This window comes from Penaeus chinensis, chromosome 19 (assembly GCF_019202785.1).
Source record: "Penaeus chinensis breed Huanghai No. 1 chromosome 19, ASM1920278v2, whole genome shotgun sequence".
Lineage (NCBI taxonomy): Eukaryota > Metazoa > Arthropoda > Malacostraca > Decapoda > Penaeidae > Penaeus > Penaeus chinensis.
This window is the reverse complement of record NC_061837.1, coordinates 14200831-14220278: the sequence shown is the minus strand read 5'-3', so window position 1 is coordinate 14220278 and position 19448 is coordinate 14200831. Positions and strand designations below refer to the sequence as shown.

Here is a 19448-nt window from a genome sequence, read left to right as displayed (position 1 = left end):
AGTTTCAAAAACAGTTTCTGTTTCAATTGTCGATGTTTCAGGCAAAATTACAGTCGATGTTTCAGGTAAAGTAACAGTTTCAAAAACAGTTTCTGTTTCAGTTGTCGATGTTTCTGGCAAAATTACAGTCGATGTTTCAGGTAAGGTAACAGTTTCTGTTTCAATTGTCGATGTTTCAGGCAAAATTACAGTCGATGTTTCAGGTAAGGTAACAGTTTCAAAAACAGTTTCTGTTTCAATTGAGGATGTTTCAGGTAAAGTAATTGTTTCAAAAACAGTTTCTGTTTCAACGGTCGTTGTTTCAGGCAATATTATTGTCGATGTTTCAGGTAAGGTAACAGTTTCAAAAACAGTTTCTGTTTCAATTGTCGATGTTTCAGGCAAAATTACAGTCGATGTTTCAGGTAAAGTAACAGTTTCAAAAACAGTTTCTGTTTGAATTGTCGATGTTTCAGGCAAAATTACAGTCGATGTTTCAGGTAAAGTAACAGTTTCAAAAACAGTTTCTGTTTCAATTGTCGATGTTTCAGGCAAAATTACAGTCGATGTTTCAGGTAAGGTAACAGTTTCAAAAACAGTTTCTGTTTCAATTGTCGATGTTTCAGGCAAAATTACAGTCGATGTTTCAGGTAAGGTAACAGTTTCTGTTTCAATTGTCGATGTTTCAGGCAAAATTACAGTCGATGTTTCAGGTAAGGTAACAGTTTCAAAAACAGTTTCTGTTTCAGTTGTCGATGTTTCTGGCAAAATTACAGTCGATGTTTCAGGTAAGGTAACAGTTTCTGTTTCAATTGTCGATGTTTCAGGCAAAATTACAGTCGATGTTTCAGGTAAGGTAACAGTTTCTGTTTCAATTGTCGATGTTTCAGGCAAAATTACAGTCGATGTTTCAGGTAAGGTAACAGTTTCTGTTTGAATTGTCGATGTTTCAGGCAAAATTACAGTCGATGTTTCAGGTAAGGTAACAGTTTCTGTTTCAATTGTCGATGTTTCAGGCAAAATTACAGTCGATGTTTCAGGTAAGGTAACAGTTTCAAAAACAGTTTCTGTTTGAATTGTCGATGTTTCAGGTAAAATTACAGTCGATGTTTCAGGTAAAGTAACAGGTTCAAAAACAGTATCTGTTTCTATTGAGGATGTTTCAGGTAAAGTAATTGTTTCAAAAACAGTTTCTGTTTCAACGGTCGTTGTTTCAGGCAATATTATTGTCGATGTTTCAGATAAAGTAACAGTTTCAAAAACAGTTTCTGTTTCAAATGACGATGTCTCAGGTAAAATTATTGTCGATGTTTCGGGGAAGGTACCAGTTTCAAAAACAGTTTCCGTTTCCATTGTCGTTGTTTCGGATAACGTACTTGTTTCAGAAACAATTTCTGTTACAATAGTTGAAGTCCCAGATATCGTAAGGGTCGCTGTTGAAGCTGTGGAAATAAGCACGGATGTAATTTATATGTCAATGCAAAGACCAATAAGAAAAAGAGTAGTAACACGCACATCAGCGTTTGCATTAGCTTTAGAATAAATGCAGTAACAGATAAAGGATAATGATTTTATTATCAGATTATTAAACCGCATAGCATTACTAGTTGCCCTATTTTTAGCTACCAGGATAAAATTTCAAAGGTAATGATCATTTTTCCTGTTACTCGTGATGCTTGTTAAAATGGGAGAAACCACGGTAAAAGAAGTGGAAGTCCTTACCTGTTGTAGACGTAGGTTCACTTTCTAACCCATTGAGTTCGGCAATCTTTTCCTCTACCTGCGTTTGTAGATTCGAAATGAGAGTCTCTAAAGACCCAATCTGTTCTCCCACGGCGCTGCTTGCTGCCTCTGCAGCGGCTGTAATATTGCCGACTACACTAGAATCGATGACGAACGTTCCATTCTCTATGAGTGTAGCAAAATGACCAATGAGTTCATTGAAACAGGTGATTTGGTCGGTTGTGAGGTTGGATAGCTTGGTGGAGAGATCGTTGATCATTGTAAGAAGCAGATCTGTTGGGTCCCCAGTTAAGGCATTGTCCTCATTTACCTCACAATATGGATCGACTGTCACAGTGTCGTCACCTTGGTTGACAGCGTAAGTAGGGGATCGTCTTCTCCTCTTGTGGCTTCCACTATTACTTATGGCATCAATGACTCGCTGCAACGCTGCTTCCGTTTCTGCAAGAGCGCTGGCGGTAGCATTGTTGGCAGCAATTGCAGTTTGAAGCTGTTCCAGCTCCTCTTCCAGTTGTTTCTTCCTTTGTTCCAGTTCTGTCAAAACAGTTGTTGCTGCAGGTGCTGTTGGTGTCGATGGGGGCATCGTAGGTGTTCCTGGAGGACGAGTGGATTCAGGAACCGTTCCTGTTTCAAAGGAAATATCTGCTTCAATTGTCGATGCTATATATATATATATATATATATATATATATATGTGTGTATATATATAAAAGTCTCTGTGTGTGCATGGATGTGCATATGTATATATATATGTGTGTGTCTGTGCCTATGTTTGTGCATGCATATATATATATGAACACGCGCGCACACACACACACACACATATAGATATATATACACATGTATATACACACACATGTATATACGTGTGTGTGTGTGTATGCACAAACACACACACACACATATATATGTATATATATATATATATATATATATATATGCATTTAAGTGTATATGTCTATATATATGTATATGTATATGTTTATATTATACATCTATACACACACACACACACACACACACACACACACATATATATATATATATATATATATGCATTTAAGTGTATATGTCTATATATATATGTATATGTATATGTATATATTATACATATACATCTCTATATATATGTATACATATACATACTTATATATACATATTGTTACCACTGTTTCTATGTATGTATGTGTGTATGTATGTATCTGTAATTATATGTGTATGTGTGTTTGCGTGTGTGTGTGAGTGTAGAAAAGCATACATCAAATATATCAGTATCCACGTATTCAAAAACAGATGAACATGTACATGCATGGATGCATTTATGACTAAATATAATAATACATACAGTCATGCACATGCACATACACACAACACATATATACACACAAAAGCAACAAGTAAAGAAGCATCCATCTACACAAAACTTGCTCTTTATAAAATGACATCCGACCCAATAACTGTTGTTCTCATACAAGCTGACCTGGCATCGTCAACAGGGGTGTAACAGTGAATGTTGTGGCGGTAGCAGGGAACTCTGTAGAAACCGCTGTTGGAGGTGAAGTTGTTGTGGGTGCCACTGTGGTTGTTGGTGACACAGTTGGCGGTACTATGGTGGTTGGCAGACCCGTTGTTGGTGGCACTGTTGGCGGTACTGTGGCTGTTAGTGGCACCGTGGTGATTGGCAACCTTGATGTTTGTGGCACCGTTGGTGATACTGTGGTTATTAGTGGCATTCTAGTTGTTGGCCGCTCTGATGTAGGTCGGACTGTTGGCGGTACTGTGGTTGTTGGGGGCACTGTTGGTGGTGCAGTGGTTGTTGGTGGCACTGTTGGCGGTTCTGTGGTTGTTGGTAGCATTGTTGGTGGTGCAGTGGTTGTTGGTGGCACTGTTGGCGGTACTGTGGTTGTTGGTGGCACTGTTGGTGGTGCAGTGATTGTTGGTGGCACTGTTAGCGGTACTGTGGTTGTTGGTGGCACTGTTGGTGGTACACTGGTTGTTGGTGGCACTGTTGTTGGCGGTTCTGTTGTTGGTGGCAATGTGCTGGTTGGTGGCACAGTTGTCGGCTGTTCTGTTGTTGGTTGCACAGTTGTCGGTGGTTCTGCTGTTAGTGGCACTGTGCTGGTTGGTGGCACTGTGCTGGTTGGTGGCACAGTTGTCGGCGGTTCTGTTATTGGTGGCACTGTGCTGGTTGGTGGCACTGTGCTGGTTGGTTGCACAGTTGTCGGCGGTTCTGTTGTTGGTGGCACTGTGCTGGTTGGTGGCACAGTTGTCGGCGGTTCTGTTATTGGTGGCACTGTGCTGGTTGGTAGCACAGTTGTCGGCGGTTCTGTTGTTGGTGGCACTGTGCTGGTTGGTGACACAGTTGTCGGCGGTTCTTTTGTTGGTGGCACAGTTGTCGGTGTTTCTGCTGTTGGTGGCACTGTGCTGGTTGGTGGCACTGTGCTGGTTGGTTGCACAGTTGTCGGCGGTTCTGTTGTTGGTGGCACTGTGGTGGTTGGTGGCACAGTTGTCGGCGGTTCTGTTGTTTGTGGCACAGTTGTCGGCGGTTCTGTTATTGGTGGCACTGTGCTGGTTGGTTGCACAGTTGTCGGCGGTTCTGTTATTGGTGGCACTGTGCTGGTTGGTTGCACAGTTGTCAGTGGTTCTGTTGTTGGTGGCACTGTACTTATTGGTTGCACAGTTGTCGGCGGTTCTGTTGTTGGTGGCACTGTGGTGGTTGGTGGCACAGTTGTCGGCGATTCTGTTTTTGGTGGCACTGTGCTGGTTGGTTGCACAGTTGTCGGCGGTTCTGTTGTAAGTGGCACTGTGGTGGTTGGTGGCACAGTTGTCGGCGATTCTGTTGTTGGTGGCACTGTGCTGGTTGGTGGCACAGTTGTCGGCGGTTCTGTTGTTGGTGGCACTGTGGTGGTTGGTTGCACAGTTGTCGGCGGTTCTGTTGTTGGTGGCACTGTGCTGGTTGGTTGCACAGTTGTCGGCGGTTCTGTTGTTGGTGGCACTGTGGTGGTTGGTTGCACAGTTGTCGGCGGTTCTATTGTTGGTGGCACTGTGGTGGTTGGTTGCTCAGTTGTCGGTGGTTCTGTTGTTGGTGGCACTGTGCTGGTTGGTTGCACAGCTGTCGGTGGTTCTGTTGTTTGTGGCATAATTGTTGGTGCTTCAGTGGTAGATGTTTCAGGAAGCGTCACTGTTTCAAAGGCGGTTTCTCCTTCAATGGTCGATGTTTCAGGAAGAGTCACTGTTTCAAAGACAGTTTCTCCTTCAATGGTCGATGTTTCAGGTAAGGTAACTGTTTCTAGCAATTTCTCAGTAGAGTTTGAAGGCAGCTCTGTGGTTGTGGGCAATATTGCTTCTGTTACCGTTGAAATCACTGAGGCGGTGCTTGCTGAAGTCGAACCTGACAAAAGGATGTATATGTTGAGAATTATTTTACAATCAGGAGGAATAGATGATTAAAAAGAAGACTAGAGATGCCTAGACTAGAGGTATTAATGGGCTTTTTTTTTTTTTTTTTTTTTTTTTTTTTACAAATTTATATTTGTATATGTATATACACAAATATAAATATACATATATATATGTATGTATATCTATATATATATATATATATATATTTCTATATGTGTATATACTTATGTATATAAATATGTGTGTGTCTGTGTGTGCGTTCAAAAACAGTTTCTGTTACGATAGTTGAAGTCCCAGAGATCGTAAGGGTCTCTATAGAAGATATGGAAATAAGCACAGATGTAATTTATGTCACTGCTAAGAGCAATAAGTAAGAGAGAAGTAACACTCGCTGTGATTTTAATACGAGGTGATTGAACTGCATGGCATTACTAATTATATTAAATCTTTCTTTTGCCTTTTTGTCTTTGAGCTCAGGGCTACCAGGAGGAAATCTCAAAGATAACAGTCATATTTCCTACTGCTGTGATATTTGATAAAATGGGTGAAACCACGGTAAAGGAAATGTATGTTCTTGCCTGCTGTAGACGTAGGTTCACTTTGCAGTTCATTGAGTTCGGAATTCTTTTCCTCTGCCTGCGACTGTAGATTCGAAATGAGAGCCTCTAAAGACTCAACCTGTTCTCCCACGGCGCTGCTTGCTGCCTCTGCAGCGGCTGTAATATTGCCGACTACACTAGAATCGATGACGAACGTTCCATTCTCTATGAGTGTAGCAAAATGACCAATGAGTTCATTGAAACAGGTGATTTGGTCGGTTGTGAGGTTGGATAGCTTGGTGGAGAGATCGTTGATCATTGTAAGAAGCAGATCTGTTGGGTCCCCAGTTAAGGCATTGTCCTCATTTACCTCACAATATGGATCGACTGTCACAGTGTCGTCACTTTGGTTGACAGCGTAAGTAGGGGATCGTCTTCTCCTCTTGTGGCTTCCACTATTACTTATGGCATCAATGACTCGCTGCAACGCTGCTTCCGTTTCTGCAAGAGCGCTGGCGGTAGCATTGTTGGCAGCAATTGCAGTTTGAAGCTGTTCCAGCTCCTCTTCCAGTTGTTTCTTCCTTTGTTCCAGTTCTGTCAAAACAGTTGTTGCTGCAGGTGCTGTTGGTGTCGATGGGGGCATCGTAGGTGTTCCTGGAGGACGAGTGGATTCAGGAACCGTTCCTGTTTCAAAGGAAATATCTGCTTCAATTGTCGATGCTATATATATATATATATATATATATATATATATAAGTCTGTGTGTGCATGGATGTGCATATGTATATATATATGTGTGTGTGTATATATATGCATGTCTGTGCCTATGTTTGTGCATGCATATATATATATATATATATATGAACACGCGCACACACACACACACACACACACACATATATATATATATATATATATATATATACACATGTATATATACACACATGTATATACGTGTGTGTGTGTGTATACACAAACACACACACACACATATATATGTATATATATATACATCTATATACATATATATATATATATACATATATATAAATATATATATATATATATATATATATATATATGCATTTAAGTGTATATGTCTATATATATGTATATGTATATGTATATATATACATATACATCTCTATATATATGTATACATATACATACTTATACATATATACATATTGTTACCACTGTTTCTATGTATGTATGTGTGTATGTATGTATCTGTAATTATATGTGTATGTGTGTTTGCGTGTGTGTGTGAGTGTAGAAAAGCATACATCAAATATATCAGTATCCACGTATTCAAAAACAGATGAACATGTACATGCATGGATGCATTTATGACTAAATATAATAATACATACAGTCATGCACATGCACATACACACAACACATATACACACAAAAACTACAAGAAAAGAAGCATCCATCTACACAAAACTTGCTCTTTATAAAATGACATCCGACCCAATAACTGTTGCTCTCATACAAGCTGACCTGGTATCGTCAACAGGGGTGTAACAGTGAATGTTGTGGCGGTAGCAGGGAACTCTGTAGAAACCGCTGTTGGAGGTGAAGTTGTTGTGGCGGTAGCAGGGAACTCTGTAGAAACCGCTGTTGGAGGTGAAGTTGTTGTGGGTGCCACTGTGGTTGTTGGTGACACAGTTGGCGGTACTATGGTGGTTGGCAGACCCGTTGTTGGTGGCACTGTTGGCGGTACTGTGGCTGTTAGTGGCACCGTGGTGATTGGCAACCTTGATGTTTGTGGCACCGTTGGTGATACTGTGGTTATTAGTGGCATTCTAGTTGTTGGCCGCTCTGATGTAGGTGGGACTGTTGGCGGTACTGTGGTTGTTGGGGGCATTGTTGGTGGTGCAGTGGTTGTTGGTGGCACTGTTGGCGGTTTTGAGGTTGTTGGTGGCATTGTTGGTGGTGCAGTGGTAGTTGGTGACACTGTTGGCGGTACTGTGGTTGTTGGTGGCAATGTTGGCGGTTCTGTGGTTGTTGGTGGCACTGTTGGCGGTACTGTGGTTGTTGGTGGCACTGTTGGTGGTGCAGTGGTTGTTGGTGGCACTGTTGTCGGCGGTTCTGTTGTTGATGGCAATGTGCTGGTTGGTTGCACAGTTGTCTGCGGTTCTGTTGTTGGTGGCAATGTGCTGGTTGGTGGCACAGTTGTCGGCGGTTCTGTTGTTGGTGGCACAGTTGTCAGTGGTTCTGCTGTTGGTGGCACTGTGCTGGTTGGTGGCACTGTGCTAGTTGGTGGCAGAGTTGTCGGCGGTTCTGTTGTTGGTGGCACAGTTGTCGGTGGTTCTGTTGTTGGTGGCACTGGTGTCGGTGGTTCTGTTGTTGTTGGCACTGTGGTGGTTGGTGGCACAGTTGTCGGCGGTTCTGTTGCCAGTGGCACTGTGGTGGTTGGTTGCGCAGTTATCGGCGATTCTGTTGTTGGTGGCCCAGTTGTCGGCGATTCTGTTGTTGGTGGCACTGTGCTGGTTGGTGGCACAGTTGTCGGCGATTCTGTTGTTGGTGGCACTCTGCTGGTTGGTGGCACTCTGCTGGTTGGTGGCACAGTTGTCGGCGATTCTGTTGTTGATGGCACTTTGCTGGTTGGTTGCAAAGTTGTCGGTGGTTCTGTTGTTGGTGGCACTGTGCTTGTTGGTGGCACAGTTGTCGCCGGTTCTGTTGTTGGTGGCACTGTTCTGGTTGGTTGCAAAGTTGACGGCGGTTCTGTTGTTGGTGGCACTGTGCTGGTTGGTGGCACAGTTGTCGGCGATTCTGTTGTTGATGGCACTTTGCTGGTTGGTTGCACAGTTGTCGCCAGTTCTGTTGTTGGTGGCACTGTGCTTGTTGGTGGCACAGTTGTCGCCGGTTCTGTTGTTGGTGGCACTGTTCTGGTTGGTTGCAAAGTTGACGGCGGTTCTGTTGTTGGTGGCACTGTGCTGGTTGGTTGCACAGTTGTCGGTGGTTCTGTTGTTGGTGGCACTGTGCTGGTTGGTTGCACAGTTGTCGGTGGTTCTGTTGTTGGTGGCACTGTACTGGTTGGTTGCACAGTTGTCGCCGGTTCTGTTGTTGGTGGCACAGATGTCGGCGGTTCTGTTGTTAGTGGCACTGTGGTGGTTGGTTGCACAATTGTCGCCGGTTCTGTTGTTGGTGGCACTGTGCTGGTTGGTGGCACAATTGTCGGCGATTCTGTTGTTGCTGGCACTGTGCTGGTTGGTTGCACAGTTGTCGGCGGTTCTGTTGTTGGTGACACAGTTGTCGGCGGTTCTGTTGTTAGTGGCACTGTGCTGGTTGGTGGCCCAGTTGTCGGCGGTTCTGTTGTTGGTGGCACAGTTGTCGGCGGTCCTGTTGTTGGTGGCACTGTGCTTGTTGGTGGCACAGTTGTCGGTAGTTCTGTTGTTGGGGGCACTGTTCTGGTTGGTTGCAAAGTTGACGGCGGTTCTGTTGTTGGTGGCACTGTGTTGGTTGGTTGCACAGTTGTCGGTGGTTCTGTTGTTGGTGGCACTGTGCTGGTTGGTTGCACAGTTGTCGGTGGTTCTGTTGTTGGTGGCACTGTACTGGTTGGTTGCACAGTTGTCGCCGGTTCTGTTGTTGGTGGCACTGTACTGGTTGGTGGCACAATTGTCGGCGATTCTGTTGTTGCTGGCACTGTGCTGGTTGGTTGCACAGTTGTTGGCGGTTCTGTTGTTGGTAGCATAGTTGTCGGTGGTTCTGTTGTTGGTGGCACTGTGCTGGTTGGTTGCACAGTTGTCGGCGGTTCTGTTGTTGGTGGCACTCTGCTGGTTGGTTGCACAGTTTTCGGCTGTTCTGTTGTTGGTGGCACTCTGCTGGTTGGTTGCACAGTTTTCGGCTGTTCTGTTGTCGGCGGGACTGTGCTGGTTGTTTGCACAGTTGTCAGCGGTTCTGTTGTTGGTAGCACTTTGCTGGTTGGTTGCACAGTTGTCGGTGGTTCTGTTTTTGGTGGCACTGTACTAGTTGGTTCCACAGTTGTCGGCGATTCTGTTGTTGGTGGCACTGTGCTGGTTGGTTGCACAGGTGTCGGCGGTTCTGTTGTTGGTGGCACTGTGGTGGTTGGTTGCAAAGTTGACGGCGGTTCTGTTGTTGGTGGCACTGTGCTGGTTAGTGACACAGTTGTCGGCGATTCTGTTGTTGCTGGCACTGTGCTGGTTTGTTTCACAATTGTCGGCGGTTCTGTTGTTGGTGGCACTGTTCTGGTTGGTTGCAGAGTTGTCGGTGGTTCTGCTGTTGGTGGCACTGTGCTGGTTGGTGGCACAGGTGTCGGCGGTTCTGTTGTTGGTGGCACTGTTCTGGTTGGTTGCAAAGTTGACGGCGGTTCTGTTGTTGGTGGCACTGTGCTGGTTGGTTGCACAGTTGTCGGCGGTTCTGTTGTTGGTGGCACTGTGCTGGTTGGTGGCACAGTTGTCGGTGGTTCTGTTGTTGTTGGCACTGTGCTGGTTGGTGGCACAGTTGTCGGTGATTCTGTTGTTGGTGGCACTGTGGTGGTTGGTGGCACAGTTGTCGGTGATTTTGTTGTTCTTGATACTTTGCTGGTTGGTGGCACAGTTGTCGGTGGTTCTGTTGTTGGTGGCATAGTTGTCGTTGGTTCTGTTGTTGGTGGCACTGTGCTGGTTGGTGGCACAGTTGTCGGCGGTTCTGTTTTTGGGGGCACAGTTGTCGGGGGTTCTGATGTTGGTGGCACTGTGGAAGGAATTAGTGCACAGTTGGCAGGTTTGTTGGTGATACTGTGGTTATGATTGGCAATTTATGTAAATATGCGTTTATTTGTATGTATATATAGTGATTTGCAATGAATTCTTGATTATTGTAAAAGAAATACCGTTTATTTAGTCATAGAGACATTAATACAACTAACATTAAACACATGGAAAAAAATATATATATATTATGTAGACATAACTTCTCACCTGTCGTTGCTGCTATTAGGTTCTCCACTTGGACAAGCTCATCCGTTTTATTTTGTTTTTGTTCTTGTAAAACATTGACGAGCAATTGAACTGATTGGACTTGGTCTCCCACGACACTGCCTGCTGCTTCTACCGCGGCCGTGATGTTATCTAATACAGTCGAATCGATGACGAAGGTTCCATTCTCTACGAGTGTGGCGAAATTATCAATGAGTTGATTGAAGCAAGTGATTTGGTCGGTTGTGAGGTTGGACAGCTTGGTGGAGAGATCATTGATCATTGTAAGAAGCAGATCTGTTGGGTTGCCAGTCACGGCATTGTCCTGATTTACCTCACAATATGGATCGACCGTGACAGTGTCGCCATCTTGATCGATAGAGTAAGTAAGTGATCGGCGCTTCCTTCCGGAATTGCCAGTGGCTTCCTCGATGGCTTCAATGACTCGTTGCAGGGCTTCATTGGTGTTTTGCAGAGCTGTGAGAGTGGCGTTGGAGGCAGCAATTTGGTTCTCGAGTCTTTCAATTTCTTGAAGTAACTGTGCTTTTTTTTGCTGAAGTTCTGGTAAAGTATTTTGTGTAGTTTCAGGTTTTACAGATGTTGTTAGTATTGTGGTTGATTCTGTTGGTGGCACTGTGCTGGTTGGTTGCACAGTTGTCGGCGGTTCTGTTGTTGGTGGCACTGTGCTGGTTGGTTGCACAGTTGTCGGTGGTTCTGTTGTTGGTGGCACTGTGCTGGTTGGTTGGACAGTTGTCGGTGGTTCTGTTGTTGGTGGCATAGTTGTCGGTGGTTCTGTTGTTGGTGGCACAGTTGTCGGCGGTTCTGTTGTTGGTGGTACTGTGCTGGTCGGTGGCCAAGTTGTCGGTGGTTCTGTTGTTGGTGGCGCTAGGCTGGTTGGTTGCACAGTTGTCGGCGGTTCTGTTGTTGGTGGCACTGTACTGGTTGGTGGCACAGTTGTCGGTGGTTCTGTTGTTGGTGGCGCTAGGCTGGTTGGTTGCACAGTTGTCGGCGGTTCTGTTGTTGGTGGCACTGTGTTGGTTGGTTGCACAGTTGTCGGTGGTTCTGTTGTTGGTGGCACTGTGCTGGTTGGTTGGACAGTTGTCGGTGGTTCTGTTGTTGGTTGCACAGTTGTCGGCGGTTCTGTTGTTGGTGGTACTGTGCTGGTCGGTGGCCCAGTTGTCGGTGGTTCTGTTGTTGGTGGCACTGTGCTTGTTGGTGGCACAGTTGTCGGTGATTCTGTTGTTGGTGGCATAGTTGTCGGTGGTTCTGTTGTTGGTGGCACTGTGCTGGTTGGTGGCACAGTTGTCGGCGGTTCTGTTGTTGGTGGCACTGTGCTGGTTGGTGGCACATTTGTGGATGGTTCTGTTGCTGGTGGCACTGTGGTGGTTGGTGGCACATTTATCGGGGGTTCTGTTGCTGGTGGCACTGTGCTGGTTGGTGGCACAGTTGTCGCCGGTTCTGTTGTTGGTGGCACTGTGCTGGTTGGTGGCCGAGTTGTCGGCGGTTCTGTTGTTGGTGGCACTGTGCTGGTTGGTGGCACATTTGTGGATGGTTCTGTTGCTGGTGGCACTGTGGTGGTTGGTGGCACAGTTGTCAGCGGTTCTGTTGTTGGTGGCATAGTTGTCGGTGGTTCTGTTGTTGGTGGCACTGTTCTGGTTTGTTGCACAGTTGTCGGTGGTTCTGTTGTTGGTGGCATAGTTGTCGGTGGTTCTGTTGTTGGTGGCACTGTGCTGGTTGGTTGCACAATTGTCGGTGGTTCTGTTGTTGGTGGCACTGTGCTGGTTGGTGGCACAGTTGTCGGTGGTTCTGTTTTTGGTGTCACTGTGCTGGTTAGTGACACAGTTGTCGGCGGTTCTGTTGCTAGTGGCACTGTGCTTGTTTGTGGCACAGTTGTCGGTGGTTCTGTTGCTGGTGGCACTGTGCTGGTTGGTGGCACAGTTGTCGGCGATTCTATAGTTGGTGGCACTGTGCTAGTCAGTGACACAGTTTTCGGCGATTCTATTGTTGGTGGCACTGTGCTGGTTAGTGACACAGTTGTCGGCGATTCTGTTGTTGGTGGCACTGTGCTGGTCGGTGGCCCAATTGTCGGTAGTTCTGTTGCTGGTGGCACTGTGGTGGTCGGTGGCCCAGTTGTCGGCGGTTCTGTTGCTGGTGGCACTGTGCTGGTCGGTGGCACAGTTGTCGGCGATTCTATTGTTGGTGGTACTTTGCTGGTTAGTGACACAGTTGTCGGCGATTCTGTTGTTGGTGGCACTGTGCTGGTCGGTGGCCCAGTTGTCGGCAGTTCTGTTGCTGGTGGCACTGTGCTGGTCGGTGGCCCAGTTGTCGGTGGTTCTGTTGCTGGTGGCACTGTGCTGGTCGGTGGCACAGTTGTCGGTGGTTCTGTTGCTGGTGGCACTGTGCTGGTTGATTGCACAATTGTCGGCGGTTCTGTTGTTGGTGGCACTGTGCTGGTTGGTTCCACAGGTGTCGGCGGTTCTGTTGTTAGTGGCACTGTTCTTGTTGGTTGCAAAGTTGACGGCGGTTCTGTTGTTGGTGGCACTGTGCTGGTTGGTTGCATAGTAGTCGGTGGTTCTGTTGTTGTTGGCACTGTGCTAGTTGGTTGCACAGTTGTCGGTGGTTCTGTTGTTGGTGGCACTGTGCTAGTTGGTTGCACAGTTGTCGGTGGTTCTGTTGTTGGTGGCATAGTTGTCGGTAGTTCTGTTGTTGGTGGCAGTGTGTTGGTTGGTTGCACAATTGTCGTTGGTTCTGTTGTTGGTGGCACTGTGCTGGTATGTTGTACAGTTGGCGGTGGTTCTGTTGTTGGTGGCACTGTGCTGGTTGGGGGCAGAGTTGTCGGTGGTTCTGTTGTTGGTGGCAATGTGATGGTTGGTTGCACAGTTTTCGGCGGTTCTGTTGTCTGTGGCATTGTGCTGGTTGGTTGCACAGTTGTCGGTGGTTCTGTTGTTGGTGGCACAGGATTCGGTGGTTCTGTTGTTGGTGGCACTGTGCTGGTTGGTTGCAAAGTTGTCGGCGGTTCTGTTGTTGGTGGCACTGTGCTTGTTGGTTGCACAGTTGTCGGTGGTTCTGTTGATGGTGGCACTGTGCTGGTTGGTTGCACAGTTGTCGGTGGTTCTGTTGTTGGTGGCACTGTGCTTGTTTGTAGCATAGTTGTCGGTGGTTCTGTTGCTGGTGGCACTTTGCTGGTTGGTGGCACAGCTGTCGGCGATTCTATAGTTGGTGGCACTGTGCTAGTTAGTGACACAGTTGTCGGCGATTCTATTGTTGGTGGCACTGTGCTGGTTAGTGACACAGTTGTCGGCGATTCTGTTGTTGGTGGCACTGTGCTGGTCGGTGGCCCAGTTGTCGGTGGTTCTGTTGCTGGTGGCACTGTGCTGGTCGGTGGCACAGTTGTCGGCGATTCTATTGTTGGTGGCACTGTGCTGGTCGGTGGCACAGTTGTCGGTGGTTCTGTTGCTGGTGGCACTGTGCTGGTTGGATGTACAGTTGTCTGTAGTTCTGTTGTTGGTGGCACTGTGCTGGTTGATTCAGTTGTCGGTGGTTCTGTTGTTGGTGGCACTGTGCTGGTTGGTGGCACAGTTGTCGGTGGTTCTGTTGTTGGTGGCACTGTGCTGGTTAGTGACACAGTTGTCGGCGGTTCTGTTGTCTGTGGCATTGTGCTGGTTGGTTGCACAGTTGTTGGTGGTTCTGTTGTTGGTGGCACAGTTGTCGGTGGTTCTGTTGTTGGTGGCAGTGTGGTGGTTGGTTGCAAAGTTGTCGGCGGTTCTGTTGTTGGTGGCACTGTGCTTGTTGGTTGCACAGTTGTCGGTGGTTCTGTTGTTGGTGGCACTGTGGTGGTTGGTTGCAAAGTTGTCGGCGATTCTGTTGTTGGTGGCACTGTGCTTGTTTGTGGCACAGTTGTCGGCGGTTCTGTTGTTGGTGGCACTGTGGTGGTTGGTTGCACAGTTGCCGGTAGTTCTGTGGTTGGCACAGTTGTCGGTGGTTCTGTTGTTGTTGGCACTGTGCTGGTTGGTTGCACAGTTGTTGGTGGTTCTGTTGTTGGTGACACTGTGCTGGTTGGTTGCACAGTTGTCGGTGGTTCTGTTATTGTTGGCACAGTTGTCGGTGGTTCTGTTGGTGGTGGCACTGTGTTGGTTGGTTGCAAAGTTGTCAGTGGTTCTGTTGTTGGTGGCACTATGCTGGTTGGTTGCACAGTAGTCGGTGGTTCTGTTGTTGGTGGCTTTGTGCTTGTGGGTTGCATAGTTGTCGGCGGTTCTGTTGTTGGCGCCACTGTGCTGGTTGGTGGCACAGTTGTCGGTGGTTCTGTTGTTGGTGGCACAGTTGTCGGTGGTTCTGTTGTTGGCGCCACTGTGCTGGTTGGTGGCACAGTTGTCGGCGGTTCTGTTTTTGGGGGCACAGTTGTCGGGGGTTCTGATGTTGGTGGCACTGTGGAAGGAATTAGTGCACAGTTGGCAGGTTTGTCGGTGTTACTGTGGTTATGATTGGCAATTTATGTAAATATGCGTTTATTTGTATGTATATATAGTGATTTGCAATGAATTCTTGATTATTGTAAAAGAAATACCGTTTATTTAGTCATAGAGACATTAATACAACTAACATTAAACACATGGAAAAAAATATATATATATTATGTAGACATAACTTCTCACCTGTCGTTGCTGCTATTAGGTTCTCCACTTGGACAAGCTCATCCGTTTTATTTTGTTTTTGTTCTTGTAAAACATTGACGAGCAATTGAACTGATTGGACTTGGTCTCCCACGACACTGCCTGCTGCTTCTACCGCGGCCGTGATGTTATCTAATACAGTCGAATCGATGACGAAGGTTCCATTCTCTACGAGTGTGGCGAAATTATCAATGAGTTGATTGAAGCAAGTGATTTGGTCGGTTGTGAGGTTGGACAGCTTGGTGGAGAGATCATTGATCATTGTAAGAAGCAGATCTGTTGGGTTGCCAGTCACGGCATTGTCCTGATTTACCTCACAATATGGATCGACCGTGACAGTGTCGCCATCTTGATCGATAGAGTAAGTAAGTGATCGGCGCTTCCTTCCGGAATTGCCAGTGGCTTCCTCGATGGCTTCAATGACTCGTTGCAGGGCTTCATTGGTGTTTTGCAGAGCTGTGAGAGTGGCGTTGGAGGCAGCAATTTGGTTCTCGAGTCTTTCAATTTCTTGAAGTAACTGTGCTTTTTTTTGCTGAAGTTCTGGTAAAGTATTTTGTGTAGTTTCTGATTTTACAGATGATGTTAGTATTGTGGTTGATTCTATTGGTGGCACTGTGCTGGTTGGTTGCACAGTTGTCGGCGGTTCTGTTGTTGTTGGCACTATGCTGGTTGGTGGCACAGTTGTCGGCGGTTCTGTTGTTGGTGGCACTGTGCTGGTTGGTGGCACAGTTGTCGGTGGTTCTGATGTTGGTTGCATTGTGCTGGTTGGTGGCACAGTTGTCGGTTGTTTTGCTGTTGGTGGCACTGTGGTGGTTGGTGGCACAGTTGTCGGTGGTTCTATTGTTGGTGGCACTGTGTTGGTGGGTGGCACAGTTGTCGGCGGTTCTGTTGTTGGTGGTACAGTTGTTGGCGGTTCTGTTGTTGTTGGCACTATGCTGGTTGGTGGCACAGTTGTCGGTGGTTCTGATGTTGGTTGCATTATGCTGGTTGGTGGCACTGTGCTGGTTGGTGGCACAGTTGTCGGGGGTTCTGTTGTTGGTGGCACTGTGGTGGTTGGTGGCACAGTTGTCGGTGGTTCTGTTGTTGGTGGCACTGTGCTGGTTGGTGGCACGATTGTCGGCGGTTCTGTTGTTGGTGGCACTGTGCTGGTTGGTTGCACAGTTGTCGGTGGTTCTGTTGGTGGCACTGTGCTTGTTGGTGGCAAAGTTGTCGTTGGTTCTGTTGTTGGTGGCACTGTGCTGGTTGGTGGCACGATTGTCGGCGGTTCTGTTGTTGGTGGCAATGTGCTGGTTGGTTGCAAAGTTGTTGGTGGTTCTGTTGTTGGTGGCATTGTGCTGGTTGGTTGCAAAGTTGTTGGTGGTTCTGTTGTTGGTGGCAGTGTGCTGGTTGGTGGCACAGTTGTCGGTGATTCTGTTGTTGGTGGTTCTGTTGTTGGTGACACATTTGTCGGTGGTTCGGTTGTTGGTGGCACAGTTGTCGGTGGTTCTGATGTTGGTGGCACTGTGCTGGTTGGTGACAAAGTTGTCGGTGGTTCTGTTGTTGGTGGCACTGTGCTGGTTGGTGGCACGATTGTCGGCAGTTCTGTTGTTGGTGGCACTGTGCTGTTTGGTTGCTCAGTTGTCGGGGGTGCTGTTGTTGGTGGCAATATGCTGGTTTGTTGCACAGTTGTCGGTGGTTCTGTTGTTAGTGGCCCTGTGCTGGTTGGTTGCTCAGTTGTCGGGGGTGCTGTTGTTGGTGGCAATATGCTGGTTTGTTGCACAGTTGTCGGTGGTTCTGTTGTTAGTGGCACTGTGCTGGTTGGTTGCTCAGTTGTCGGGGGTGCTGTTGTTGGTGGCAATGTGCTGGTTGGTTGCAAAGTTGTTGGTGGTTCTGTTGTTGGTGGCAGTGTGCTGGTTGGTGGCACAGTTGTCGGTGATTCTGTTGTTGGTGGTTCTGTTGTTGGTGACACATTTGTCGGTGGTTCGGTTGTTGGTGGCACAGTTGTCGGTGGTTCTGATGTTGGTGGCACTGTGCTGGTTGGTGGCACATTTGTCGGCGATTCTGTTATTGGTGGCACTGTGGTGGTTGGTGGCACAGTTGTTGGCGGTTCTGTTGTTGGTGGCAGTGTGCTGGTTGGTGGCACAGTTGTCGGCGATTATGTTGTTGGTGGCAGTGTGCTGGTTGGTGGCACAGTTGTTGGCGGTTCTGTTGGTGGCACTGTTCTGGTTGGTGGCAGAGTTGTCGGCGATTCTGTTGTTGGTGGCAGTGTGCTGGTTGGTGGCACAGTTGTTGGCGGTTCTGTTGGTGGCACTGTTCTGGTTGGTGGCACAGTTGTCGGCGATTCTGTTGTTGGTGGCAGTGTGCTGGTTGGTGGCACAGTTGTTGGCGGTTCTGTTGTTGGTGGCACTGTTCTGGTTGGTGGCACAGTTGTCGGCGATTCTGTTGTTGGTGGCAGTGTGCTGGTTGGTGGCACAGTTGTTGGCGGTTCTGTTGATGGCACTATGCTTGTTAGTGGCACAGTTGTCGGAGGTTCTGTTGTTGGTGGCACTGTGCTAGTTGGTGTCACAGTTGTGTGTGGTTCTGTTGTTGGTGGCAGTGTACTGGTTAGTGACATAGTTGTCGGCGGTTCTGTTGTTGGTGGCATTGTGCTGGTTAGTGACACAGTTGTCGGTGGTTTTGATGTTGGTTGCATTGTGCTGGTTGGTGGCACACTTGTCGGTTGTTTTGCTGTTGGTGGCACTGTGGTGGTTGGTGGCACAGTTGTCGGTGGTTCTATTGTTGGTGGCACTGTGTTGGTGGGTGGCACAGTTGTCGGCGGTTCTTTTGTTGGTGGTACAGTTGTTGGCGGTTCTGTTGTTGTTGGCACTATGCTGGTTGGTGGCACAGTTGTCGGTGGTTCTGATGTTGGTTGCATTGTGCTGGTTGGTGGCACTGTGCTGGTTGGTGGCACAGTTGTCGGGGGTTCTGTTGTTGGTGGCACTGTGGTGGTTGGTGGCACAGTTGTCGGCGGTTCTGTTGTTGGTGGCACTGTGCTGGTTGGTGGCACGATTGTCGACGGTTCTGTTGTTGGTGGCACTGTGCTGGTTGGTTGCACAGTTGTCGGTGGTTCTGTTGGTGGCACTGTGTTTGTTGGTGGCAAAGTTGTCGGTGATTCTGTTGTTGGTGGCACTGTGCTGGTTGGTGGCACGATTGTCGGCGGTTCTGTTGTTGGGGGCAATGTGCTGGTTGGTTGCAAAGTTGTTGGTGGTTCCGTTGTTGGTGGCATTGTGCTGGTTGGTTGCAAAGTTGTTGGTGGTTCTGTTGTTGGTGGCAGTGTGCTGGTTGGTGGCACAGTTGTCGGTGATTCTGTTGTTGGTGGTTCTGTTGTTGGTGACACATTTGTCGGTGGTTCGGTTGTTGGTGGCACAGTTGTCGGTGGTTCTGATGTTGGTGGCACTGTGCTGGTTGGTGGCAAAGTTGTCGGTGGTTCTGTTGTTGGTGGCACTGTGCTGGTTGGTGGCACGATTGTCGGCGGTTCTGTTGTTGGTGGCACTGTGCTGGTTGGTTGCTCAGTTGTCGGTGGTTTTGTTGTTGGTGGCACTGTGCTGGTTGGTTGCTCAGTTGTCGGGGGTGCTGTTGTTGGTGGCAATGTGCTGGTTTGTTGCACAGTTGTCGGTAGTTCTGTTGTTGGTGGCACTGTGCTGGTTGGTTGCTCAGTTGTCGGGGGTGCTGTTGTTGGTGGCAATGTGCTGGTTGGTTGCAAAGTTGTTGGTGGTTCTGTTGTTGGTGGCAGTGTGCTGATTGGTGGCACAGTTGTCGGTGATTCTGTTGTTGGTGGTTCTGTTGTTGGTGACACATTTGTCGGTGGTTCGGTTGTTGGTGGCACAGTTGTCCTTGGTTCTGATGTTGGTGGCACTGTGCTGGTTGGTGGCACATTTGTCGGCGATTCTGTTATTGGTGGCACTGTGGTGGTTGGTGGCACAGTTGTTGGCGGTTCTGTTGTTGGTGGCAGTGTGCTGGTTGGTGGCACAGTTGTCGGCGATTCTGTTGTTGGTGGCAGTGTGCTGGTTGGTGGCACAGTTGTTGGCGGTTCTGTTGGTGGCACTGTTCTGGTTGGTGGCACAGTTGTCGGCGATTCTGTTGTGTGGTGGCAGGTGTGCTGGTTGGTGGCACAGTTGTTGGCGGTTCTGTTGTTGGTGGCACTGTGCTGGTTGGTGGCACAGTTGTCG

At 47.6% G+C, this 19448-nt stretch overlaps 1 protein-coding gene across 1 annotated transcript; it reads right to left on the bottom strand.

Annotated features, from left to right (window-relative positions):
- Nucleotides 1–3456: 3456 nt before the first annotated feature.
- Nucleotides 3457–19155, bottom strand: LOC125034919 (mucin-2-like). Its single transcript, XM_047626966.1, has 27 exons — nt 19106–19155; nt 18773–19016; nt 17714–17989; nt 17384–17555; nt 17275–17316; nt 16816–17130; nt 16403–16479; nt 16211–16262; nt 15244–15873; nt 13722–13951; nt 12798–12897; nt 12528–12700; nt 11922–12021; nt 10595–11212; nt 10309–10367; nt 9733–9880; nt 9445–9620; nt 9276–9322; nt 9036–9125; nt 8047–8158; nt 7873–7924; nt 7170–7685; nt 5703–6347; nt 5405–5515; nt 4833–5113; nt 3777–3790; nt 3457–3559 (listed from the first exon to the last, which is right to left on the bottom strand). Exons 1-27 carry the CDS (start codon nt 19153–19155, stop codon nt 3457–3459), a joined length of 5433 nt encoding a protein of 1810 aa, XP_047482922.1.
- Nucleotides 19156–19448: the final 293 nt, after the last annotated feature.

What these genes read in the sequence shown, in the direction of transcription:
- LOC125034919 (XM_047626966.1), bottom strand. Translation starts at nt 19,155, where the DNA reads ATGTGCCACCAACCAGCACAGTGCCACCAACATCAGAACCAAGGACAA. An exon ending in GACAAATGTGCCACCAACCA is followed by an intron (nt 17,131 to 17,274) that starts GCACAGTGCCAC and finishes CACCAACAACAG; the next exon opens with AACCACCAACAACTTTGCAA. An exon ending in CTATAGAATCGCCGACAACT is followed by an intron (nt 12,022 to 12,527) that starts GTGCCACCAACC and finishes GCCACCAACCAG; the next exon opens with CACAGTGCCACCAGCAACAG.